Source organism: Zootoca vivipara, chromosome 2 (assembly GCF_965207765.1).
Source record: "Zootoca vivipara chromosome 2, rZooViv2.hap1.1, whole genome shotgun sequence".
NCBI classification, from domain to species: Eukaryota; Metazoa; Chordata; class Lepidosauria; order Squamata; family Lacertidae; genus Zootoca; species Zootoca vivipara.
The window spans coordinates 54,847,025-54,874,183 of NC_142584.1; the positions used below are offsets into that span (position 1 = coordinate 54,847,025).

The 27,159-nt window shown below is 43.4% G+C and overlaps 1 protein-coding gene across 1 annotated transcript; it reads left to right on the top strand.

Moving 5' to 3' along the window:
• Nucleotides 1-3,784: 3,784 nt before the first annotated feature.
• Nucleotides 3,785-8,974, top strand: LOC148686873 (uncharacterized). The gene is made up of 2 exons (XM_088661185.1): nucleotides 3,785-3,997; nucleotides 7,911-8,974. The coding sequence occupies exons 1-2, from the start codon at nucleotides 3,785-3,787 to the stop codon at nucleotides 8,952-8,954; spliced, it is 1,257 nt and encodes a 418-aa protein (XP_088517311.1). The 3' UTR covers nucleotides 8,955-8,974.
• Nucleotides 8,975-27,159: the final 18,185 nt, after the last annotated feature.

Consider the following 27,159-nt stretch of genomic DNA (forward strand, 5'->3'; position numbering starts at 1 on the left):
CTTTCTCATGACGTCATACATTTCTACACAATTGACTCCTCATGTAAGATGCAGGCTAGAAGAATTCTGTTATTAGGTAAGCATTTTCAGGTTCATGGGACCCAGGTGGCACTGTGGTTAAACCACTGAGCCTAGGGCTTGCTGATCAGAAGGTCGGTGGTTCGAATCCCTGTGATGGGGTGAGCTCCCGTCGCTTGGTCCCAGCTCCTGCCAACCTAGCAGTTCGAAAGCACGTCAAAATGCAAGTAGATAAATAGGAACCGCTACAGCGGGAAGGTAAACGGCGTTTCCATGTGCTGCTCTGGTTTGCCAGAAGCAGCTTTGTCATGCTGGCCACATGAACTGGAAGCTATACACCGGCTACCTCGGCCAATAATGCGAGATGAGCGCGCAACCCCAGAGTCGGTCACGACTGGACCTAATGGTCAGGGGTCCCTTTACCTTTACCTTTTCAGGTTCATAAGCCTAAGATAGCCTGTTGAAATGCCACTCTTTCCTCATGATCATCATATGTATTCTGCCATATCTCCCATACACCCATATTCTGGAATCCCTCTGAATCATAGTCCTACATTCACAGACATAGGTGGACCGGCCTGCTTGGAAATGAACCCTGTCTCCATCTGTTGTGGTATAGAAACCGTGGTCATTCTGCTCTATGGACAGAAACAACAACATCCAGGAATTAAAAGGAACTCAGGCATACAGACTCACCCCACCCCCAAAACAAACAAAAAAATCTCCTCAGAGAGCTATGTAGTTAATTCTCTTTAATGCAGTCTCAATCCATATAAAGGCCTGGAGGGGAAGTTAAGATACAAATGTGGATTCCCACAGTTGTGGACTCTCAGAAGTACCTGAGTTTTATTAGAAGCTATTCTCGCAAACAACGCTAGAGGGTGACTGCAACTTTCACTGGAAAGAAACAACAGTTTTTAAGAAAACAAATCTTCCTTCACCACAATACTTAACAAATACTTAAATTAAAGCTAAATAGTTTATGGCAGGAGGACTGGGCAATTCTTACTATTTGTTTTACTATTTTACATATGAATATGTATTCTGTTTCAAGTAATGAGCTGACACTGAGCAACCATGTATTTTATCTAATTTCAAGTCATCGCATGATATTAATCTGGTAACTTGATTTTGACATTTACGAGGATTTAATAAAAAATAGGGGTCCTTGGTGTGTAAGGTTTATTGTGGAGCATTTTAAGATTTATATTAAACAAGCTAAATCACACAAGATAATAAAATTAAATTCATCATTGCCGGGGTGGGGGGATAATTTCACTTCAACCTTCTTAAATTTTACTCATTGCACTCATAGTGCCCCAAACAGCTTCCTGAAATAGATGTTGACATCTTTAAATAAGTCCTATTTCCTATTTCTACATTCCTTTTTGAGTCTTTGGTAAGATCACTTGAAGCTCTTTCAGTAGAGTGATTGACCATCCCTAAATTCAACTTCTTTCTGATCTTCCCATGGGTATAATAGCACTGAGCAATAATTAGATATTTACATTTAAACCAATGGTCATTGCTGTTTTTCACATCCCTCTCTAGAGTTGTTGTTGTTGTTTAGTCGTTTAGTTGTGTCCGACTCTTCGTGACCCCATGGACCCCATGGACCATAGCATGCCAGGCACTCCTGTCTTGCACTGCCTCCCGCAGTTTGGTCAAACTCATGTTGGTAGCTTCGAGAACACTGTCCAACCATCTCGCCCTCTGTCGTCCCCTTCTCCTAGTGCCCTCAGTCTTTCCCAACATCAGGGTCTTTTCCAGGGAGTCTTCTCTTCTCATGAGGTGGCCAAAGTATTGGAGCCTTAGCTTCACGATCTGTCCTTCTAGTGAGCACTCAGGGTTGATTTCCTGAAGAATGGTATTATATTATAATAAAGTTTTGTTTCCGCTGAGGGCAAAACCAATTTTTTTCTTCACTTCAAAGCAGCTGGGGAGGACTGCTAATTTTATTGGGGAAGAAGTGGAGGGAAGGATGTTAAATCCCTTTCTCCAATCACTTTTCCCATTCCACATTTATTTGCTATTTTAGTAATTTATACGCTGCATAATAACATAGTTTTTAAGCAGTGTGCCTTTAAAGCACATTCAACGCACGTTCTTGCCCTCAAAGAATTTTGGACACTGTAGTTCAGGGGTGGCCAACTCCAGAGAGACTGCGATCTACTTTCAAGTTTAAAATCTGCTAGTGATCTACCCCATTTTTTTATGAGTTCAGCTCAAACTTGTTGACCTTTTTTTAGGGAGGGAAAATGCCCCCCTTTTTAGGGGTTCAGCTCAAATTTTGATTGGGGTTTGGCATAAAGTTGTTGAGCGCTTTTTTGTGAACAGAGGAAATGCATTCACAGCTCAGCTCTTCCTAGGGGGCGAGGCCCAGACGCACCAGCTCTAGAAAGAGGGTCCTCATGAGGCCAGAGGAACATCGCCCGGCTGTGGGGCATGAAGGCTGCTCCCTGCAAGGCCCTTTCCACCTGGCCTAGGGGGCGAGGCCCAGACTCACCAGCCCTAGAAAGAGGGTCCTCATGAGGCCAGAGGAACATCGCCCGGCTGTGGGGTGTGAAGGCCGCTCCCTGCATGCAATTTAATTCACAAGAAAAGGCAGTGAGCTCATTCAAGGTATTTTGTTTTTATGTAACAGTTCAGATCTTGCAACACTTATTCTGATTGCTAATGTCAGTTTGTCCATTTAAGCAGAATTAAAGCACTCTGGTGCAACAAATCCACTTTTTTAAAGGACTTATTTGCGGTTAGGGCAGTGACAAGGCAATGCACCAAAAAGTGTAAGGTAAATTACTGATGGCAGAACCCAGAAGCAAATCAGGATGAATGCTAAATATTGGCATTATCTAACCTCCATGTAAATTTTGTGCAAGCAAATCAGGTTGAATGCTTAATTTTATTCTTTTTTTAAAAGGATCTGCATGAGCCCCTTTTTCAAAAATATGTTTTTCCACGGGTTAAGGCACTGAGGGATGATTCCCCCCCCCCTATGATAAAACATGCCTTTTGCACCACCAAACCTTGCAGGGGAGAATTTGCAACTGTTTGACACCATTTTTGAGTGAATTGGATAACGTCAGATTTTTGGTGAAATTGTGACCCCGCGAGTTAGTCATTTTTTTATTTTGTGTTTTTGTCCTCTATAAAAGATAAAAACACAAAAAACCCAGAGTTGAAGCAAGAAGGCATCTTAAAATAGTAAATAAATGCAAGCAGTGAACTCCCAGGACTTGGAAGCCCCCTGGTGATGAATTCACTGTTTCCACCCCACCCCACCCCCCTTTCACAAATGTGCATGGAATGAGTGAGCTGGCATTCAAACCTATTCTTTTAAAAGCATATTGTTATTGTGTTTTGCTATGTCCTCATTGGTAGCCAGTGGGTGGACTGGCACCTGTAGCAATTTCTCAAAAATGGTCTGGTACTGTATAAGGCAGTAAACGCAAGCATAAAAGAAACAATTCAATTAAAATGCAGATTAATACAATGTTAAAATTCATGTTTAAAATTAAAAAAATCTACAAGTAAGATAAAACCATTGTGAGATAAAACCTATGGGGAGGGTTTATCTTATCCATAAGGGGGGGGAATCTCATGAGCGATATGTTCAAATGTGTTTTTACGCTTTGGGGGCTGCTGCATCGCTTGTTCCTGAACCTTTTCTTCCTTCCAAATGCCCTGAAGATCCATTGCACATCTTGACTTGCATGAAACCTCCTCTCTCTTATTTTCCCAGTGAACTAGACCTGGAGAAGGAGGAATGGCCAAGATCTCCTCAGGTGAAGATGAAACAGGAAGCAGGGAAAAGCAAACAGCCCCTGAAAACATCCCCACACTCTGGGCTCTTCCGGTTCGTCGCGGCGGTGAGAAGGACGCAGGGACTTCGCGTGCCGAGGTCCCTGGCTTCTCGGAGGGGGGGGAAGTCCGCAGAGCGAGCGGACTCCCCGTAAAAGCATCGGATCGAGAGTTCCGATGACTTAGGCGTCCAGCGGCTGCTCCATTTGGCGGATCCCCCGCCGCCCAAGAGCTCAATAGAGCGATCGTGAGCCGGTGGGGTTGAACCGCGGGAGCCATTTTGGGCCACATCTTACCTCTGGGAAGCGAAGCTCCGAGTCCTGACCCGGCAAGCGGCGGATTCTTCCGATTTGATACTAAAGATTCCTAAAGAAGTAAGTGGAACTTTGATCGGGATCCTAAATTTGCTGATTGGAAAATAGGAGAGACTTAAAGAAACGGAAGCCGGTCTCTTCCTAATGGGAAACTGGGAGGCGTTTGGAAAAAAAAATCCAAAGCTGAATAACGAAAGAATTTGAAACTGTGGTCCCGAGAGGGAAAAAAGACTTTTTGGAACCATCTCAGCCCCCGAGTCCGGCACCCCTTGAGGTACAGCGGCATTAAGGGGAAGAGTGTTTTGACAGCTGTCAAAAGCTGTCAAACTGTCAAAAGACCGGGTGGATTGATTGTATTGCTGTGAACAGGAAAAATTGTTGGTAAAAGTGAAAGAACTATTTAAATTGGAAGTAAGAATGGATTTGGGACTGAGTTAAGAATCAAGAAAAAGAACAGCCAAAATGGAGTCGATCGTCTGAGAGAGGAATTTTCCAGTACCCATTGTTCCCTACCCCCTGTTTATCTGCGGTTACGAGAGGTATGAAAACAAAGCTGTCTCGAGCCTTCCAGGAGACTGTACTGAACTACTTGCTGTCATGGGAAGATTTCTACAAGGAATGGCATCATCCCAACTTACCACCAGTTGAGATTGAAGTCCAAGTCCAGGACTTAGAGGATAATTTAAATTTAAATTTGGAGACTGCTGATTCTGAGATTGTGTGTGAGGAGAAACAATCGGAAGAGGACTTGGACTGTGACAATTTTGTTTGGGATGAAGCAAAATATGACTTCCAAAAGGAAGAAAAACAACCAGAACAAGAAGATGAGAGACTAAGGGACTTAAAGTTTAATGGATTTGAAGATCCTGGAGGGGTTAAAATGTGGAGTGGGGTGTTTGAGGGATGGGAAGGACAGGGGCAGGGGGGGGCAAAGGCCTGGAGATGGACTTGGGAAAGAATGGGTGTGGGGTAAAAACTTTAGTTAAAAGGTATTGTTTTGGTTTCTGAAAGACGGTCTTCGAAATCTTGGCATGACAATGGAAATGCTGAACCAATTGGGGGAAAAAAGACTTAGGGAGAGGAGATGGAATGTAAAAAAGAAAGGGAAAAAAGTGTTATGTTTCCTTAAGGGAGTATAAGAATGGCTTGGAAAGAAGTTTTAAGTTACTGTAAATTATTGCAGGTTAAGTGAGGTGTTTAGGCAGAAAGCTGCCTGCCCCCCTCTCCTTACTCTGAGGCACTCAGTGGCAGGGGGTGCCCAGAGGGGTGAGGAGGAAATGGAACCTTGGAAGTGCTGTACCCTGCAGGCACCTCTTGTGGCAGGAGGGGACCTGTGGGAGGGCAGCATGAAAAAGGAGGAGGATTGAGTTAATATTATAAGATTAAGATTTGAAGCTGAGTTGGAAAATTCGCCACAAGTAATTAGAATTTGCAAGGAAAACCATGAGGAAGACAACCGAGGGAGTCGCAATTAAGATGTCAAAATAATAAGAACTGGGAAGTTTGAACTCTTCCCAATTTTCTTTTTCTTTTTGTTTTTTTTCCCCCTTCTTTCCTTTCTTTCTTTCTCTTTTTTTCTAGGTTTATTAATATGATTATGAAAGAGTTGGGGGATGCAGATCCCCATAACTCCTTCCTCCCTGTTCTCTCAGTGGCAGGGGGGGGATATGGAGGGAGGAGGGAGGGGGGAAGCAGAACTCAACTCACAATTGGACCCCTTTGTTTCCTAAAGCACACGGGCCCTACTGGTGGCAGAAGTGGACCGGTGGGTGGAGGGAAAATGAAGGGACAGTGTTATATTATATGTCTTGTTTGTGTATTTCTTGTTTGAAAAATTAATAAAAATCTCTTTAAAAAAAAAAACATCCCCACACTCTGGAAGACCCCTGCACAGAACTGTATCTGCATGAAGACGGTTAGCACTTTTCTATTGGATGGCTGTCATTGAGCCGAGTTTTCAATGGAGATGGTGTATCCTGATTAAGTGGGGGAAACAGAATGGGAGAGCATTTGGGTGTGGATGATGTCATGCAAATAGAGAACTGGAGTTGCGTATATGAGCAATGGAAAAAGCACTGCAGATTGCCATGTGGATGTGAGAGTGCTTCACCTTATCAATGGTCACAACTCCTGAGATGAATGGATGGCTCCAATGCTCCATTTTCTGCCTTCTTTCAAACATTAGCATTTATGTATGTTCTAAGATGTTTAAAATAGTCAAAAAGACAACAGCTTTTAATTCCTCTGAATTTTATATCTACTTTCCATTTTTCAAAGCTGGATCCCAAAGTTATTTCAGGCGGAATAGTTGGATTTAGGCCAGGGGTCAGCAAACTTTTTCAGCAGGGGGCCAGTCCACTGTCCCTCAGACCTTGTGGGGGGCCAGACTATATTCTTAAAAAAAAGATGAACGAATTACTAAGCCCCACAAATAACCCAGAGATGCATTTTAAATAAAAGGACACATTCTACTCATGTAAAAACATGCTGATTCCCGGACCGTCTGCGGGCCAGATTTAGAAGGCGATTGGGCCACATCCGCCCCCCCCGGGCCTTAGTTTGGGGGCCCCTAATTTAGGCCCATTGCTTTGCCGAATGTTAATCACACACACACACACACACACACACACACACACACACACACACACTGCAGTGGAAACTGCATGCAGCTAAGCAGCTCACATTCGGAGCATCAACACAGAAAGGAACAGAAAGAAAGCAACACAAATATTTTGATTGAAGTATCTTAGAAAACGATTTTAAATCATGGACACCTTGGTTCTGAAAATGGTGTTGCCTGTATTGGTGTGAGTGATGGGGTCCCATGGCACAAAATTTCATGTGGTCGCAGTGCAAAGGAAAAGAGCAAAGATCTTCTCCCTTACTATAATGTCCGAACAAGATGTGATGGAGAAGAAGAATGATAGGTTTGTAAGGAGTCTTCAATAATTTTGCCAAGGAAATTCTTATTGTTCAAGGCCTAATTCTATTAGCCTCTCTTGTAAATGGCGATCCTTTATGAAATGCATTCAGGACCATCAAACAAATCTGTACTGAGATACACCTATCACCATTTTTACTATTGGAACTGCTCTGAATCTGACTTCAGGAAGAACGTGTTTTAACTGCAGAGTGTCCTGGAAAAGACACTCTGCATTAGGAAAGAAGGGAACTGAGTTCCCTCCCATTTTCCACTTTCCAGATGGTCCAAATGACCAGTACCTGGAGTTATGATTTGTATTGTTGTCAAGATTCAAACTGGCCTAACTGACCTAAGAATTCTAACTGGCCTAACTGACCTAACTGCAGAGCAGTTGCTGCTGTGGCCGGCTGCTCAGGTGAACGTCAGCTCAGTGGCCAGCAGCTCAGTCTACTTGAGGCTCAGGAGCACCTAGCAAATGCTGATCTATTCCTGGTACACTAGACTCTAGCTGAAGAACGCATTTCACGTAAGTTTATGGATTAAACATGCCATCAGGTGTGTTTATGCTCTGTGGAAAGGGATAGCTGCAGTAGCAGATAGCAAAACAGCAAAATGATGAGCAGATTCCCATCCACAACAGGTTGCTGAGGTTATGACCATTTTCACAGGAACGATGCAACAGTATATTAAATCAGTAGCAGTGTGTTGGAAGGAAGTATGTGTGTCGGCTTCTCTGGATCAGATGTCTATACCTAACCAGGGGGTGGGAGGGAGCAGGGGAACTCTTTCTTTTGCTGCTTCTTTCTGACCATGGAAGGAAGAATGCAGGAGGGAGGATGTCCTTCAATGACTAGACATGCTTGTTATTCCCTTTCTCATTGCATGTTGTCTTCTCTTTTGTTTCCGGGATGCCTCCCAATGTCTCCCTGAGTCTTCTCTCCAAACCCCGCCTGCGGTTGAGAGAAGGCTCTCTGTTGGTGAGGTGGCTGAGCTTAGTTTCTCGCCTCCAGTTATGTGCGTTCTTGATGGGGATTTTGGGCTGGATGGTGTGCATTGCAACAACAGCCGGTGTGAACTGGAGAGTGTGGCGTGTAGAAAACATCGATGGAATCGCCTCTGGAAACGTCTGGATTGGAATCTGGGCTGTCTGTTTTTGGAGAGACCCTTCTAACGATGGCAACTCTTTTTGGCATTGTGAAGTGCTCCATGAGAAATATCCAAGCCTCCCAAGGGAAATTTTTATTGCTCAGGATTTAATGGCATTAGCTTCCATTATGAATTCAGCGGCCCTAGTGTTAATATCATTTGCCTTGTACAATGTTTTTGAGCCCAGAAAACATAAGGATTTTGTGTTAACCTTTTTTAGGATTGGAGCTTTCCTGAACTTATTTGCAGGGATACTTGTCCTGATTTCTGTGATATGGAACATGTCTGCTGTCTTGCAAAATGGGGAAATCAACTTCCCAGATGAATTTGAATTGCCTCCAATTCCCAGCGAGCAGCATATAGGACCTTCTATTTACCTAGGCTATATCGCTGCGGGTTTCCAGCTGCTGAGTGCAGCATTTGTTGGGATTGAGATATTTTGCGTCAAGTCCCCCGCAATAGAGACACGTGAAATAGAAACTGTAATGGTGATTACCCCAGGAAGTGCGGTAAAAACCGAGAGTCTAACTACTTGTTCGAAGTGTGGTTCTCTGCTGGATCTGGTCATTCGAGAGGAAACATGCTTAGTGATGGAGGAAAGCGATGTAGAAAATATTGTAATTCAAGAGGAATCCTCCTCAGTGGATATAGACGAAAGTCATGAATCCCAAAGGTCACCTGAAGGACATCTAAGCCCACCTGAAGTCCCAAAACATACCATTATACATGTGATTCCCTGCAACAGGGAATAATAAACATCTCTTTCATTTCCCTGGAGGAGTGTTTATTGGTAGTACCTTGAATAAATAGACAAATTTGGGATTTTTATTCCTTTTAATGCTATAGGATATAATCTTTTAATGTTATAGGACAGGGGTTGCCAACTTCCAAGAGACCGCGATCTACTCACAGAGTTAAAAAAACGCAGTGATCTACCACCTTTTGGGGGGTTCAGGTTGAGATTGAGCTTTTTTTAGGAAGGAAAGCCCCGTTTTGGGGGATTCAAGGCAAACATGTAGAGCTTTTTTAGGGGAGCCAAAGTTGCTGAGCTTCTTTGGGGGGAGCCAGTGATCTACCACAGACGTCCAGTGATCTACCAGTAGATCACGATCTACCTGTTGGACATGCCTGCTGTAGTTTGTTAAGGGCTGCTGGGAACTGTAACTCTGTGAGGGGTAAACTACAGTGCCCAGAATTCTTTGAGGGGAAGAATGTGCTTTAAAGGTATAGTAGTGTGTACACAGCCATCATCATCACATATCACCTGTAACACGTTTGTTTTAGTCGTCAGTACATTTTGGAAAATAACACCCTTTTCCTCCGAAAACTAAAAAGCTGTTCAAATTCTCTCTCATGGAAAATATTTGACATATTTGAAAATACTTTAAAAGTTGTATCAATGTGGTAAATTGTTCACCTGCAGAGATTACCTTACCTAGCCAAATCTGATCAGCTATGTGTGGGGCACTGAGACAGTCATGTTACCTGGTTTTCTGGTATCACACTGGCAGGAGGAGATAAGTTTTGCTAAAAACTGAAGGCACCAAAACAGTTGCCAGGAGAAGCAGTAAACTTGGGGAAAACATTAAAGCCAGGATAGGTAAGGGAAATCCAACAGATTGCTTGGCATGGGGACATAACCACACAGAGTCCAGGGAAGACAAGCAAGCTAGAGAGTTGTTTACCGAGAACCCAAAACAAGACCACTCTTCCTGCCTCTAGCACTAGACATGCAGCACTCTGCTAAAGAAGCTCCTGCAGAGGTGGATTGAGGGAAGCACGGCTGGTTCAGCTACACTGGACACAGAGCCTTGGGGACGCTGCAGGGGTCGATGCAACTATGATGTTGAATGGAAGGCAATATTATAATGTAATAAATAATTTATTATTTATACCCCGCCCATCTGGCTGGGCTTCCCCTGCCATTCTGGGCGGCTTCCAACAAACATTAAAATACATCAAATATCACAGATTAAAAACTTCCCTAAACAGGGCTGCCTTTAGGTATTTTCTAAATGTCAGGTAGTTGTTTATCTCTCTGACCTCTAATGGGAGGGTGTTCCACAGGGCGGGTGCCACCACCGAGAAGGCCCTCTGCCTGGTTCCCTGTAGCTTTGCTTCTCGCAGTGAGAGAACCGCCAGAAGGCCCTCGGCGCTGGACCTCAGTGTCCGGGCAGAACGATGGGGGTGGAGACGCTCCTTCAGGTATACTGGGCCGAGGCCGTTTAGGGCTTTAAAGGTCAGCACCAACACTTTGAATTGTGCACGGAAATGTACTGGGAGTCAATGTAGGTCTTTCAAGATTGGTGTTATGTGGTCTCGGCGGTCGCTCCCAGTCTAGCTGCTGCATTCTGGATTAGTTGTAGTTTCCGGGTCACCTTCAAAGGTAGCCCCACATAGAGCACATTGCAGTAATCCAAGCGGGAGATAACCAGAGCATGCACCACTCTGGTGAGGCAGTCCGCAGGCAGGTAGAGTCTCAGCCTGCGTACCAGATGGAGCTGATAAACAGCTGCCCTGGACACAAAATTGACCTGCACCTCCATGGACAGCTGTGAGTCCAAAATGGCTTCCAGGCTGCGCACCTGGTCTTTCAGGAGCACATTTACCCCATTTAGGACCAGGGAGTCCCCCACACCTGCCCGCCTCCTGTCCCCCACAAACAGTACTTCTGTCTTGTCAGAATTCAGTCTCAATCTGTTAGCTGCCATCCAGCCTCCAACCGCCTCCAGGCACTCACACAAGGCAAGAGGTGGGACATGGTCCACAAGTGGCTCCTTGGTTAAAGCCCCACTGATTCATACAAGGAGTGCCACAGAAGACAACATGGACTCAGCCCTAATGTTTACCTTTTTTCTCTTTCTACTATGAGCAAAGCTCCCAACTGCAGAATGCTGTAAAATTTTTGGACTTGATATTTGTGATGTCATTACAAAGCACATTTAAGATCTTGAGATTAATAACCCAGGTTCTTTTCCAGAACCATGTTGTGATTTATGGACATATTACTGTGGCTTGCCCAGACAGGAACAAAACAGGTCCTCAGTTAAAGTTTAATGAGCTTTCCTGCTGTGACCACCACAGAATAAAGATGGAAGCAATTGTCTCTTCATGATTTGATTGGAATGGTGAGCAGGCACGGTTTCCTCCATATGTACACAGACAAACTCATGTTTTGTTCTTCCTCTCCATTTTATGGATGGAGACGGAATTTTTTTGCTGAAACAGACACAGAAAACAGAATTGGCAGGTAGATTATTCAGAGATCTTCCATTTCCTGCAGTGTCTATGTGTATGGTCATGCAACTAAACTCATTCTCACCTGCCTCTTCATTAAAGCCTGTAAATACAATTGTAGCCCAAATGGGGTCCCCCCCCCCCGTAGTTAACAGCTAAATGAAAAACAAATTGAGAGCAGAACATGAGAGCAATCCATAGAACTTCCCCATCAGAATGACAGCTCCAAGTTGTTGCACTAGCAGAAGCCAGCACAAGAAGTCCTATTAGTGCAATAGGATTCCCCCCTTCCTTCTCCCTGCCCTCCCTTGCACCTTTTCCAAATCACCTTGGGATGGTGTGGTGGACCCAGAACAGCACAAGAGGAGAGGCGAGGGGAGATCATTCCATCCGCCAAGCAGAAATTCTGGCATTGTTTGAACCATCATCTGAGCAGAATGCTGAATTCCACCCAGACTGATTCGTCCCTCCTTAGTTAAGAAATTTTTGTTTCTGTTTTGCTAACTTATGTTCCACTACTACTACTATTTTACCTTTTTGCCTTTTTTTTGTTTCCTTTGGGTTGTTTTATGCTCATTTTGATATTACTGTATCAGATACCAGAGGTTTTCAACCTTTTTGAGTCCACGGCGCCCTCAACCAATTACCTTCCTTCTGCGGCACGTCTTTGAGGCTCAGGAGCCCAGTTATGTCACCCCTTGCCTGCAGAGCTGGCAGCCTCTCACCCTCCTTCGAACCCCCTCCCTAGTGGAGTGTTCCCTCAGCCTCCTCTCCTCTCCCCTCTCCTTGTGAGTCCTCCGGGCAGTTGCTGTTGCCACCCCAAAGAGAGGTGCCTCCTCATGCCACCCCATAGGGGCCTGGGCAGAGGGTGCCCCCAGCCTTAGTCTCCCAACAGAGACTGGCCAAAGGTGAATGTGAGGCCAGCATCTTACCTTGGGAGGCAGCAATGGCGGCAGCAGGGCTGTGCAAGACAGCTGTGCAAGCCTTTGGGAAGCAGAGATGTGAAAGGGCATTAGAGGAGGGAGGGAAGGAAAGAGGACAGAGGCCAGTGTTGCCTGCTGCACCCCTGACCATCATTCAAGGTACCCCAGGCTGCCACAGCACACTGGTTGAAACCCACTGTCAAAAACCACCATGAAACCAATAGTCATAGCTACCAACTGGGTCTTATGAGGCAGAAAGGCCACGAGAGCATAGGACAGATGGGGCCAACTTATTGTAATTTTCCCCCCTCTTCCTCCCTACAAGGGGCAATACTGAGGCAAATCAGGAGGAAGTTGACAGCTGGAGTCACCCCTTTGGCTGGTTATAAGTATGAAGGCAGGTGGGGACTGGCTGATGGCAAAGTGAAGTTGGTGGGGCAGTGCCCCATTTGCTCTAATGAACCAGACTCCACTGCATGAAACACTTTTTGGGGGGTTGTTTGTTTGTTTGTTTGTTTGTACCCTTACAAACTTAGTAAAATACATACATTTATACATGGTGGTGTTTAGTTCTTTCCATTATGCTTCCATTGTCAGTTATGCTCATTAATAAATCTTGCTCGGTAAGAAAACAATTGTCTTTTCTGATGATGTAGCTTTGTTGTACTAATATCATTGCCACATGCTTGACAAAACAGCAGAATGTGTTTCTGGGTCTGCAACTCATCAATTCCAGCCTAAAGTTAAGAGAAACAGAACTTTGAAATCAAAATATGACATCCTTCAGGGTTCATAGGATTTATCAATATTTGGCCATAGTATGTGAAAAAATATGAACAAACCACGTATTTAGGGCCTGATCCAGCCAAAGTTAAGCACTCAAATTCTACTTTATTTCCATGGAAGAGTTAAGCAAGCCTGCTTCCCCCAAAATATTAAACTTTTTTGTAATAAGGAAAATGTAGTGGAAAGTGTGGGCTCAACACTTGCTTCAATGCAACATCTCCGTTTAACAACTCGGGAGGAAAACTCAAAGGGTAGATAGTCTGGAAGCACCAAAAGAGTAATTGGCCCAAGGTCACCCCTTGAAAGGAATGCAGATTTAAGGCTGGGACTTCTTGTTCCTTGGTCCTCTATCCTCTACACCAGTGGTCCTCAACCTTGGGCCTCCAGATGTTTTTGGCCTACAACTTCCATGATCCCTAGCTAGCAGGACCAGTGGTCAGGGATGATGGGAATTGTAGTCTCAAAACATCTGGAGGCCCAAGGTTGAGGACCACTGCTCTACACCACACAGGTTCAGCATAACTGACCTGTATAATAGATGTACTGAGCTACTTAGTGCCATGGAACTAACAGGCCTTCCCTTCTATTCACTAGTGGCTGAAGAAAGGGCCTCCTTAGAAATACCTCTCCAGCATCTGGTGGTTCAGAATCTTTGTGAGGAAAATATCCTAGGAAGTATTCCTCGTTCTTGCTCCTGGACAGTATTGTGCTCAGTATGTCACAAGTAACAACAGAACCTACTGAAGCTCAGTTAGTGATGTTAACTAACCCATGCCTGCTAGACATTTCCAGGAAATAGAAATCCTATCTTACAATCGATTTCTCCTTTATGACAAGCTCTTAATAAGCCTCTTATACATTGCATAGCAATACACACACAAAAAAACTGTGTCAAGGAAGCAATTTGTTTTCTACCTCAATATGAGCTACAACCAAGAACTAATTGGCTTGAAACTGTTTTGTTGCTTCCCCCGCCCGCCATCTGGGTGACACTTGTGTTCTTCAGATGTGGTTGCCTTTGTTTTTCTAGATGTTCTCCTGGCTCCACCCTTGCGTTCACTTTCTTCCTCCTCTTTGCCGATCTTTTAACGAGACAGCTGATTAAGACAACTCAGGTAATGTATTTGAATTTTTTATAAAAAAAAGAATTAAACTGTAAGCCACAGAAAATCATCATTGCTATCTGGAGTGGAATTACGCATCCTTTAGTATTTAAAGTTAAAACATTAATCAATAGGCAGATGTCTCTGATGGAGCTGACCGTTGCTTATGAAGTCCCATGCTGTAGTCCACCAGTTAATCATCAACGATTCTCAAGACTCTTTGTTATTCTGATAGCACAGACAAACATAGCGACTCTTCTGGAGTTCATCACCAGCGAGAGATGGTCACAGTCACTGAAGGAGATAGGAACACATGAAGTTCCATCAATACAGGACTCTTTCTATGAAGTTTTTAAGCATCTGCAAAATGGAGGGTGAAACTGAGGGCGTCAGGAAGGGGCCTGCACTTTCCCCTGTAACAATTCGCACTGCTGTCTTTGGAAGTCATGTCCCACGCTTCCTTAGCAGATGTTCCACATGAGTTCTGCACAACCCATGAAGCACCAAACATTACATAACATAATATTGAAATGTGGGTGAGAGTTTTACCAGGATTCCAAGTTCCACAGGTTGTATTTGCAACCATCTGCATGCAAAACATTTATTCAGCCACCGAACTTTGATCCCTTCTTTATATAGTGTAAGACCCAGTGAAACCTCCATGCATTGGGTCTAGTCTAGTTGCTTTAAGCCAGGCATCCCCAAACTGCGGCCCTCCAGATGTTTTGGCCTACAACTCCCATGATCCCTAGCTAACAGGACCAGTGGTTGGGGAAGATGGGAATTGTAGTCCAAAACATCTGGAGGGCCAAAGTTTGGGGATGCCTGCTTTAAGCTTCCATATTCTCATTTTCAACTTTGCACAGCACCTAGAATTGCAGGCACCTTATAAAACGAAAGGAGAATAACAATTTGATATTTCTACTTGCCATTTGAATTTCTGTTGCCACTGATAGTTTTATTTATAACTGAATTCTGTGTTTTGTTTTACGCCATTTTAATCTTATCATTTAGCTTTGGGTTTGGACTGTGCAAAGGGCCACCCTGGGACCTTCAGGTGAAGGATGGATTACAAACACTTTTAAATAAAATTTTAAAAAAGCAATAAACTAGAGCTGCACTTGCATGTTGACATTTGGGAATATTATGATCTCCCAAGCCAAGCAGACTTTGATACACATATCTAACAAACTGGTCCTACTAGGCAAAAACCACTGGTTTTCGATGGAACTTTCTCCTTGGTATGTATGCATAGTATTGGAAATGAGTCCTGTGCTAGGAGTGGGACTTACTTTTGAGTAAATGCAACGTTTGAGCTCCTTCTATAGTAGGACGGTAGCCATATACATATTGCACAAATAGACATTCATACAAGATTTGTTCAGGATTTTGTAGCAGCAAACCTTTTTTTCTTCTCTGGACATTTGGCACTGCAGATCAAGTAACAATGGATAAAAGGGGTAATTTACATTGGGCTGTCTGTCTTGCTACCCTAGTTTTCTTATCTAAACATGAGTATGAGCTCAGTTTGAAAGGCAACTACAATATTCAGATTCTTGAATAATCCATATGCATGATGTGACCTGCTGTTTATAACGTTCTGAAGCTGCAGATTAGAGATGTACTAACTCACAGCTTGTCCTGATATAACACTGAACTACATTGAAGTGATGAATCATAATTACTGCAGGATAGACAGATAATCCTCATTTCTGGTGATGGGATTGAACAAAGCTTCAGCATGTCTGTATACAGGCAGGAAAGAAGGAGCTGTTTAAAAGTTCATGTACACACAGAATCAAGCCAAATTGGATTGTAACTAGAACTCAACCAAAACTATTAGACTTTGTGTGAGAGAGAGAAAGTATTTTTAACAGCATAGAAAAATGGCTTTCATTTTCTTAGAGCCTTTTGGCGTTTTTTGCTGAAACGTTTGTACTTGCCAATTATTCACTCTCACCCTGCTCAACCCACTCTCAGTGGCATCATCATATAGTTATGGTGTATGGCCATCTCTGACTGCATGGTATTACCCATAGAATGACTCTAGAAAGGGGGAAGTAGCAGATAGAACTATTTATTTTTATTTTGTAACATTTATATACCGCTTGATTGTTAAAAGAAACATAAAACCACAAAGCAGTTTGCCGGGGGGGGGGAACACAATAGAATTATTAGTAGAGACAGTTAAATCATTCAAAAAATTAGAATCAGCAAAAAACTAAATCATAGAATTCTGGAGTTGGAAGGAGCCTTGAGGGTCACCAAGCCCAGCCTCCTCAGCAGTCTAGATATCTGCTTAAAGGTAAAGGTAAAGGGACCCTGACCATTAGGTCCAGTCGTGACCGACTCTGGGGTTGCAGCGCTCATCTCACTTTATTGGCCGAGGGAGCCGGCATACAGCTTCCAGGTCATGTGGCCAGCATGACAAACCCGCTTCTGGCAAACCAGAGCAGCACATGGAAACGTAGTTTACCTTCCCACCGGAGCGGTACCTATTTATCTACTTAAACTTTGACATGCTTTCGAATTGCTAGGTTGGCAGGAGCAGGGACCAAGCAACGGGAGCTCACCCCATTGCGGGGATTTGAACTGCCAACCTTCTGATCGGCAAGCCCTAGGCTCTGTGGTTTAACCCACAGCGCAACCTGCGTCCCAGATATCTGCTTAGGCTTGTCTAAACAAGAATGTTTTTAGCAGGCACCAAGCAGTGAGATCACCTGCCTGATATCAATAGGCTATGACTATGAAGGCTGCCTTGTATATCTCTCTCCCCCCCCCCCCAATACTACATCCCTGGTTGGGATAGTGCACCACCGTGGACACAATTACCAGTCCCATTTTTAATATGGGTGGCAGGAACAGACCTTTGCAACTGCTCCACAGAACAAATTATTTTCTCAAAGAAAAATGTATACAGTCAGTTGTCAGATATTGGGCTGTATGTCAAGCTTCAGGGAATCCGATCCCCCTCCCTCATGGCTGGCAGCTAGAAATGGGAAACAAGACGTTCTTACCATGGTATTTTATTCCATATTCACAGAGAGAGAGATGATGTTGCCTCTCAGGTAATGGCATTGCTCCAACTAAAGTTCCACCCCTCTGTCTTTCCTATTCTACTGTGCCAGCTGATCTGTGTATTCTGCCTCTGAGCTTTCTGTTCTACTCCTCTCAATGCATCCTGGTTCCTGGGAGGGGGTGGGGTAGGAATGCTGTCTAAAGACACTGAGTCTGTCAGCTGTCTCTCCCCTGGTGCTTCTTCTTCCTGCTCCTCTCCCAATATTTCCCAGCTTCTCCCTTCTGCTGCCTCTGAACTATGACCTTCTGCAAACCACTGTTCTAAATCTATACTGTCCTCCTTTTCTAGGGAAGGTTCAGGAATAGGGGGGGCGGTCCCCACCATTCCTCCTCAGTCCAGTCCCTGACACCGTATCCAGTACACTTGCTCTGTCGGTGAAAATATTTATGCTAGCACAACAGACCTTTCCTTCTTCTCCACCCTCCTGCACCTTCCCCAGATCTGCTCCAGTGGCTTTTGAGAGGAGAACAGAGAACAGATTTAGGGAGCACATGGGGGTGGGGTGGAGAGATATGGGTGTTCTGTTGCACAAACATAAATCCTTGCAGTAAGAGGAAAAAACCCATTGTATCTGATATTGTGTATGCATACTAAATCCATGCAGAGTTTATTTGGAGGAGGGGTGGGAAATCAATAAGGAATCAGAACAGAGCAGATGTATGGGCATATATGGAAGGAGCATGACTGATCCATTCATCCCTCGTCTGCTCAATCCTTGCCTTCCATAGCTGAGAAAAATGACCGATAGAGTCCAAAAAAGCCTCTTGAGGAGAGGGATGGAGGGAGGGAACCTGCAACATGAACATGGACAGGAACGATGGAACCCTATCAATTCTCCCAAACCAGTCAGAGGCTTCTGTTACCACAACTGCACTACCTTACTGAGTGTCTATTTAGGTTGTGTGCAGTTTGTTAAGGGCACTGGAAATTGCAGCTCTGTGAGGGGTAAAGCTACACTTCCCAGGATTTTTTGGGAGAATAGCTATGTGCTTTCAATGCATGGTGTGGATGTGAGCTATGCCAGGGGCACATGGTTTACAAAGCAGCACATGGCTTGGGCACACTGAATGAATGTAATCATAGAGAGTTACGTATGTTCATCCAATTTTGTCTACTCTGACTGGTAGGGGTTCTCCACTCAGAGCTCTTCTTAAGCAGGGGGAGCTAGGTATCAAAACTGGATTCTTCTGCATGAAAAACATGTGCTGTGCCACTGAGCCTTGACATATAGTGGTTTTTTTAAATAAAAAAATGTTAGATAGGGGGTTGTGGGGGAGGGTTTGAAGTTATTATAAACTCTTGGCAAAAAGGCAAGATAGCTTGGAAGGTGACAAAATAAATAAGGTATCCTACACAAATAAATAAGGATTTCTTGGTACCCAAATGTTCCCGTCTGGAGCAGCATTTCCCTGCATTGTTTCACTCAGCCTAGCACTTTGTGATGTCTTCCTCAAAGAGTTCTGTTGCAAAGTTGGCACAGTGTTTTTGAGAGCTCTGCTGTTGAAAAGCTGACGTCTCTGTCCAGGCTGGAACAACTTCAGCTCTTTGTCGTGGTAAAGCTGAATTACATGGGCAGGCATTTCCCCTAGTCCTAACACAGCTTCATAATGCTTTCATATACAAAAAACAGAATTATTCAGCAATGACATCACAAATATGATTTGGTTCCTAGCCACTTGTACACTTAATTATGCTTCAAAACAGATGTTCAACGAGAGCTGACAAAACAAAGAAAAAGGACCACCAACCGAATGTTTCCACAAGTAGAGCTTTTAACTTGGCTTCACAATAATTCACCCACCCAGTCCCAACAGGGGATTCTCTTTCAAATAGATTCAATTGCTGAAATTGTAGTCTAATTGAATGAAAGCCCACTTGCTTCAAGTCATATTCGTCCATAGTCCACACCACACCATTGCCTTCACTTATTTAATATGAGACCTACCGTGTCCTAATATTTCATTTTCATTTCATTTTAATGTTTGTTTCTTGCAGGTTATCACCATAATTCAGCTGCTGTGGTTGATTCCCTGTATCTGATCATTTTGTACTTTCTAGACACATGAGGGGCTCTGACATGTATTTCCTCCTCACAGAACAGCCTTTGTTGGGAATACAGCTACACAGGGAAATGATCTAATACAGTGCATGTAACCTCAAAGCTGCATTTCTGTAACGCACCCTATGTAGAGCTGTCCTGAAGGTTGGTCCAAAAGCTATAGCTGGTGCAGAATACCAGGGTTAGGCTGCTGTTAGGAGTGACCTACTGTCAGCATGTAACACTGCTGTTAAGAGGTCTGTACTGGCTGTCAATTTAGCTACTGTGACAAGTTGGTGTATAAATTCTTCATCTGTCTAGGACAGGGGTCGGCAAGGTTTATCTTGCCTGAGACGGATTGGTCCCGCAGAGATCCCTCCGTGGGCTGGATTTCTCACGCGCATGAGCCCCTTCAATTTTCGGCGTCTGCACGTGCGCAGATGTGATTTCTGGCATCTGCCTGTGCACAGGTGCGATTTTCCGGTGCCGTGGAAGCAAGTCCCTGCACCACGCTGCGCCGGTTTAGTGCAGCGTGCAAGCGGCCACCTCAGTTCAGGGGCGGCTCGTGGGCCGGTCAAACGATCTCCGCTGGCCGCTTCCAGCCCATGGGCCTTAGGTTGGTGCCCCTGGTCTAGGACCTATTTACCTGTCTTTTCTCATGTCCTCCTGCTTGAACCCTTAGGCCATTATGTGAGACCTTGAACCCTTGGGTCATTAAGTGAGTTTACCCTCAAGACCACATCTTCTCTCTCTGCCTCAGTTTTCTTCCCTCAGAGAGCACCTCTTTAGGACCACAATATCTCCTCTCTGCCATCTGTTTCTGTTTCCCCTCAGGACCAAACAATCTCCCCTCTTCATATCTCGGTTTCCCTCCCAAAGACCACAATGCTTCTTCCTTCCTCAGCTTCTGAACCTAGAAAAGAGTCACATATTAAAAAATAATACGTCATAATAACATATACAATCCATAAAGCCTTAGTCTAAAAATGTTATAACAATATTACAGTAGCAGTCAAAAAATCCCAGCAGAATAAAGCAGCATAAATATTTTAAAAACATTTTTTATTAAAGGATAGTTATACAGAGAGCAACAAAGCAACGAACATGAGTTTGACCAAACTGCAGGAGGCAGTGGAAGACAGGAGAGCCTGGCGTGCTATGGTCCATGGGGTCACGAAAAGTCGGACACGACTAAACGACTAAACAACAAATACAGAGAGCATTAAAATATCAATTAAAAGCAATTTGAAGGGGGGGAGTCATCCATGGCAATCTAAAAGTCATAAGAATAAACTCTAATTATCTTGGAGGTTTTCTGGGCCTGTAGCTTAGTGTCTGAGACTATGCTATGTGTACACATCGTATAAAACACCCCATTTTCAATCCCTGGAATTTCTATTCTAAACAAGGAAGCATAACAAGAGAGCTTTATATGACCAGATTGCTTTACCAGCTCAAACCATTGAAGAACAAAAATCAGTACATAATAATTCCAACTGGAGCTTTTGCTATCAGGCCTCATCCCACATTTTCTGATATAGAATTCACTGTTTCCCTGCAGGCTGACCAGTGAGGGTTCCTCTGAGTATTAGCCGAGTCATTACCTCTCCCTTACTACTTTGTAAATATGACATATAATCATTCTGTGACTGGGGCCTTCTATGCAGACATGAGCTCCTCTCTTTCAAGCAGTAGATTAATTGATATTAGACTGTGCTTAGCTCTAATTTCATGTGAAACATTCCCACCAGCATGGATCAAAATTTACATCAGGAGTTGATTTCCCAACAGCAAAGGCATTTCTTAGTGATGAGGTAGTTGTTCATTTCCTACAGAGCCATCAAATTAATTGGGCTGAATGAGAAACTGAATGGATTTTGGACTGAATCTTGCAGTTTTTCTTACTCTTTTAAAACTAAATGAAATGCTTGTAGTCTGAGACAGACACCAGGTAATATGAAATTAATCTCATTTCTTCCAGTAATCTGGAAAGCCCAGTATAGAGTTAGAAGCAGAGAGTGGCCTAATGCCGATGGATTCCCATTACAAAAATGAACTTACATGGCTCCCATCAGTGGCTCATTTAGATCATTCTAGACTCTGGATTTCATTGCCTTGTGAGTGGTGGTCTTTAGATTGCCATGTGCATTTCTTCACTGTCTTCAAAACATACTAATCCAGCCCTGTTGTGTTTGCCTCTCTTCTAAGTGTTGTTGTGAGGAACCATAGACTTATGCCCCCCTGGATCTAGCTCTCATGGTCTACCTCCCACCCCCACTGATCCATCTCCCACCACAATTCCTCCCTATGTGCAAGGAGAAGATGAAAGGCTTTCACTTTTCAACAAACTACGGTTCCCTATTACAACTGAAGTCAGGGAGCTATGGTTTATCCTAACTAGCTAATAATTAAACCAGGATCCCAAACTGCAGTTTGATGCTGGTTTGCTAACCAGAATTAGAAGAAACCACAGTTCCTTGAGTTCAGGCAAAGAACAAAGAACTATACCTTGTTGCAAAGTGGCAGCCTTTGATCCCTGCACCATCATAGATCCAGCCATGGCAGCAGAAGTCTGCATGCTTCCTATATCCGACTATAAGGTTTGTAAGCAGGATTGCAACTGACATGCAGCACAACAATATGTGCCTCTCCCTAAGCACAGCATGCAACTGTAGCTGTGTCAATTAATGCACTCTATGCCTTGTTGCAACTCTCAAAGTTTGAGGTAGCAGAAACAAGTCAAATGTGTTATTCATACAAGTAACGAAGCTAGTCTGTTATGCATTTCTGCTCACAAAAAAGAAACCCTCCTTGATCTCTGCAGAAATCAGCTGATGTGTGTGGACCATTTGGTCTCATTCCTGCTGCCTCCACATGTAGTTCTCCCTATGAGCATTATTAGTATTCTTAATGCCAACCAGCTGTTCTTAAACAAGCCAGCTGTACAGCTGAGCTCAATGGATTTGATGTGATTTTCTTTTTCAGAATGACAAGGTTTTGCCATATGGTCTGCCTCTTGATTATGCACACTATAAAAATGTATTTCGGAATGACATGTATAAAGTAAGATGATAGTAATGGAACTGCCTGTGTGTCCTTTTTCACAATGCATTTTTTCATCTGTCATTCATAAATCATCAAGGAAAGTTTTCCCAATCAAGCAGTTTCCCCATAGGCTAATTTCCCCCCTTTATTCATTTTCAGTCAGTGTCAAAAATGGTCAGCTGTTCTTCATTCTCTCACCACCCAGTAGCACTCTAGGAATTAATTCCTTCAGCCAGCCCAGTTCAATGACACAATGACTGGAAGGACAGGTGGGTGGACACCAAGGGTTTCCAAACACTACGTGACATGGAGTCCAAAAAGTATCTGGGAACAGCAGGTAAAAGCCACCCATAAGTAGAAGCACTAGGGCTTTTTATCAGCAGGAACTAATGGAACTCAATTCCAGCACCTCTCAGGTGGGCACCACTGGCATTCTATGAGAACAAGGGAGGTGTGAGTCCCAGCACCTCTTTTTCTAGAAAAGTAAAACTGAGAAGCACATTTGGAATTACTAGTCAGAGTGGGACTCCTGCCATGTAGGTTGAAAATGGAATTGCCAATGCCCTGAACTGAGGGCATCTCACATGGGTGTACCCAGCGAGGGGCAGGGGGGCAGCTGCCCCCCCAGAAGCAAAAAAAAATTTAATAGTTATAAAGTGATGAAATGAAACAAAATTAGGTAGGGCGATGGCGAATAATCAGTTGTTTACCACACTGAAATGGTGTAAAAACCAAGAAACCTAGAGCCACCTAGCGACTGGTAGAGGAATCTATGTCAGTCAGCCATTGGGATTCAAGGGAGGGAGAGGTCTCTAGCGAACTCTAGCAGAGAGAAGAGGGAATCTTCTAGAGGGGTCTAGTGAGTTCCGCGTCATAAACTGAGCCACCCGCCGCTATTAGTTTACCTTCTTATTTACATTTAGAAGACATTGAGGCTGCCTAAATGGATATAAGAAACTGGTTCCAAAAAGGTAAGTTAAGAAATTTCTGTAGAAAATTAAATTTTAAAGGGTAAAGACCTGGCTCAGAAGTACAATGGGAGAGGACAGACTGACTGGGTTGTGTTTGATGAGCGTACATCGGAAATTCTTCAAGGAAAATCAGGACTGGATTGAAACGTAAGTTTTGAACAAGTTTTCTTCAAACCCAAGAAAAATGATATTAGTATAAGACATGTAACTAGAATAAAATAAAAAAATTCAAGCAAATAATTGTAATAACTACCATAATAAAGCACCGCTATAATTATACATAATTTTCTTAAAATTTTGGTTTCATTCGCCTTTTCCATGCTGAAATGTCACAACCTGAACGACCATGGGTTGTTTCCCCCCCCCCCAGTTTTGATCCTGGGTACGCCCCTGGCATCTCATGATGTGTCATTGCTTTCAGAGAGACACTTTGGGCTAAAACATGGCAGCCAGAGTATTTGTTTTTAAAAGGGTGGGAAGTTTAAAATGCATCTCCTGGGCCAACTCATTGAATAAACCATAAGTAACACTTTAAAAATAATTTTATGCCATTTTTTTAAAAAAACACGCATCTCACTGTACTCATCCACCTATCCCTGCCCTCCTAGCAAATGAACAGCATGGATTTTATGATGACTCATGGGCTAACTCCAAATGAAGGCCTCCAGCACACGACCTGGGAAAGCATTTATAGATTGTTGCCTTGTGAGATGGATGCAGTAGCCTAATCTGCTTCAGGATGTTGGCAAGAGTGAAGCAACAGGCAACCCTGATTGCCCACTCAGGAAGGAAGGAAGGAACATTGGGGTCTTGGTGTTACAAAAGATTAAAATAGGTCTGAAAATAATCTAAAATTCCTCACTTTTAACCCTTGGTGCCACAGCTGTTTGTGACGGAGATTTGTTCTGTTTTCCTGACTGGAAATAGTGATTGTAGTGCCATCATCACCTGTCCAGCAAAGCCAGCAAAAGGTATTAGCAGATATCATCCTCTAAAAGCTACACGCCCTCAAAGAATCCTGGGAACTGTAGTTTGTTAAGAGTGTTGGGATTTGTAGCTCTATGAGGGGTAAATTACAGGCCCCATGATACTTGAGGGGAATCTATGACTGTTAAAGCCAGGCATCCCCAAACTGCGGCCCTCCAGATGTTTTGGCCTACAACTCCCATGATCCCTAGCTAACAGGACCAGTGGCCAGGGATGATGGGGATTGTAGTCCAAAACATCTGGAGGGCCGAAGTTTGGGGATGCCTGGTTAAAGTGGTATAAATGTGCTTTACATGTATGCTGGGATTGTTAATGAAATATTTCTATCTTTCAGAATGCTGCTGTGTTTTGTGAGCTCAGGGCGAAAATGTCCATTTCTGCTGAAGCGCCCAAGAGTGCCCTTAATATTGTGTCAAGAATGATACAAAAATAGCACCTCACACAGGCCCTGAAAAGCTGCAAGACAGTTGGCCCCTTATATTGTGACTTTTACCTCAGAGCAACTCATAAAAAATAATGTTGTTGACATTTGAGGAAAAAGCAGGTTTCCTGTTTGAACTCTGACAGGTATCGGAAGATGTGAGTAATGTCAAATCTTGGGTTTGCTTTAAAGGCAGTCTGTGGTCATGGGTTTCTCACATTTGTTGTGTGCCAAGCAGCTTTGAACTGCCTGCAGTAGTTTGTCAAAAAAAAAAAAAAACCCCAACACAACACAAACAACAAAAAAACCTCTCAGAGATTCTTATCGAGAAGAGAGACAGGATCCGTTATGACATATGTGCAGTTGTGAACAGGTTACTGGAGATCAAAACCGTTCTATATTACAGGCATCGCTCGCTGTAAAATGTGGTAGATGTACCTGATACCCCCAAGCAAACATTGTATTTCACTGTGTTTGGCCGGAAATGGGTGCTTTTTTTGAGACCGAGCTTTTATGTTTATTTTCATTTAATATTATTTTTCTGAATCAGAGGTTAACACTTTTGACAAAAAAAACAGTCCAGGAGGTTCCTTGTGAATTGTTTTTTTTTAAAAAAAAAACATTATAAGAACAGTTTAAACATGTGTTTACTTTTCTTTTTTCTGAGCAAGTCTGAGCCCTCAATGCTCAGTCGAGGGCACAGTTAGGCAGGCACAATATTTAAGTTTCAGGCAACGGGTTAAAATGGTTTTATTTCAAGAGGCCTTTGAATAATAAAATAATAGGGGGGGATTAATATGCTGCCACCCATCTTGCTGGGTTTCCCCAGCCACTCTGGGTGGCTTACACTTACAACATATATAAAACATATATAAAAACACAACAAAGCATCAAATATTAAATTACAAAATATCCTATAAGAGCAACAAACCAAAAACAAATCAATAGAAACCAACAACAACAACAAATAAGCAGTTTACAGTTATACCAAAATTAAAATAATTGCCAACCACAACTAAACATTTAACTAACATCAACCCAACAAAAACAGAACCAAAATTAGAACCGTTTAAAACATTTAAAAACATTTTAAAACATTTAAAAACATTTTAGCCAGTTGCTCCAGCACTATGAATGTTGTTCTAGTGTTCTACTGTGAAATGTTTTAATCTATGTAAGCAGATATGTAAACCACTTTGAGACATATGATGAACATAGCTGTCAACCCTCCCTTTTTTTGCAGGAAACTCCCTTATTCCAGCACTGTTTCCAGCTGCTATCCTGGATTGTTAGATATACCGTAGACTGTCCCCAGGACAGGTGAGGCTGCTGCTGATCCCTTATTTTCAAATCCGAAAGGTGACAGCCATGATGATGAAAAGGAGGGTGTACTTTTCTTAAATAAATACATAAAAACATCTCTGGTGGTATTTGGTACTGCTACCTAATGTTAGAATAAGGGCTGGCCCTGAGGAGAAAGACTAGCTAGTGTTTCCCATTCCTTGTATAGAAACTGATGAGACTTCCAGTAGAATCTTACTTCAATAATGGGAAAGGGACAGCATCTTCCAACACAACTGAGTAGTTATTATTTAATTTATTAAACGCCTTTTACACGATCGTCCCAAGCTGATGTAGAATAAAAAAATAAAAAAAAACAGTTTAAAACCCAGTGGATACACTTAAAACAAAACTGAAACAATACAAAGACCCATTTACCCAGCAGAGAAAGACTGTCAGAATAAAAATGTTCAATTGTTTCCAGAAAGTTAAGATTAGGGTTGCCAGACTCAACAGAGGACAGGACTTTTGTGCCTTTAATTGCCCTGCTCTCTTTTGAGTCTGGAAACCTTAAAGGGAAACCAGCAGACCCTTTGCTTGGAAATTAAACAAAGGGTCTGCTGGTTTCTCTTTAAGGTTTCCAGACTCAAAAGAGAGCAGGGCAATTAAAGGCACAGAAGTCCTGTCCTCTATTGAGTCTGGCAACCCTAGTTAAGATACTGGGCACCTTACAACAGTGATACTGTTTTACAGAAGGGGCAGCCATATTGAAATCCCTGATCTGAGTTACTGCAGAAAAGACTTCTGAGATCTTTGGAACTTGCAGTAAAAACTCTCGCTGACCACAGTGATCTTCCACATACATAAGTGATAAGCTCGTCTCTCAAGTAACCTGGTTCTCAGGTGTATTAATTGGCGGAGGAAGAGGAGTATGGAGAGAGCCCACGCACCCCCCGGCAGCGTGATTCCAGTGGGGTGCCATCGCAGCTCCCCCCCCCCTGCTGGGCACCACGCCCCCGCAGGCAGCATGCCACGTCCCCAGGATGCACACCACGCCTCTGCGGGCGGCACACCACAGCCCAGGGA

Excerpts from the sequence above, each read along its gene's own strand:
- LOC148686873 (XM_088661185.1), top strand. The coding sequence starts at position 3,785 with ATGGCCAAGATCTCCTCAGGTGAAGATGAAACAGGAAGCAGGGAAAAG. Across the intron at positions 3,998-7,910 it reads CATCGGATCGAGAGTTCCGA|ACATGCTTGTTATTCCCTTT; the intron begins TGACTTAGGCGT and ends TTCAATGACTAG.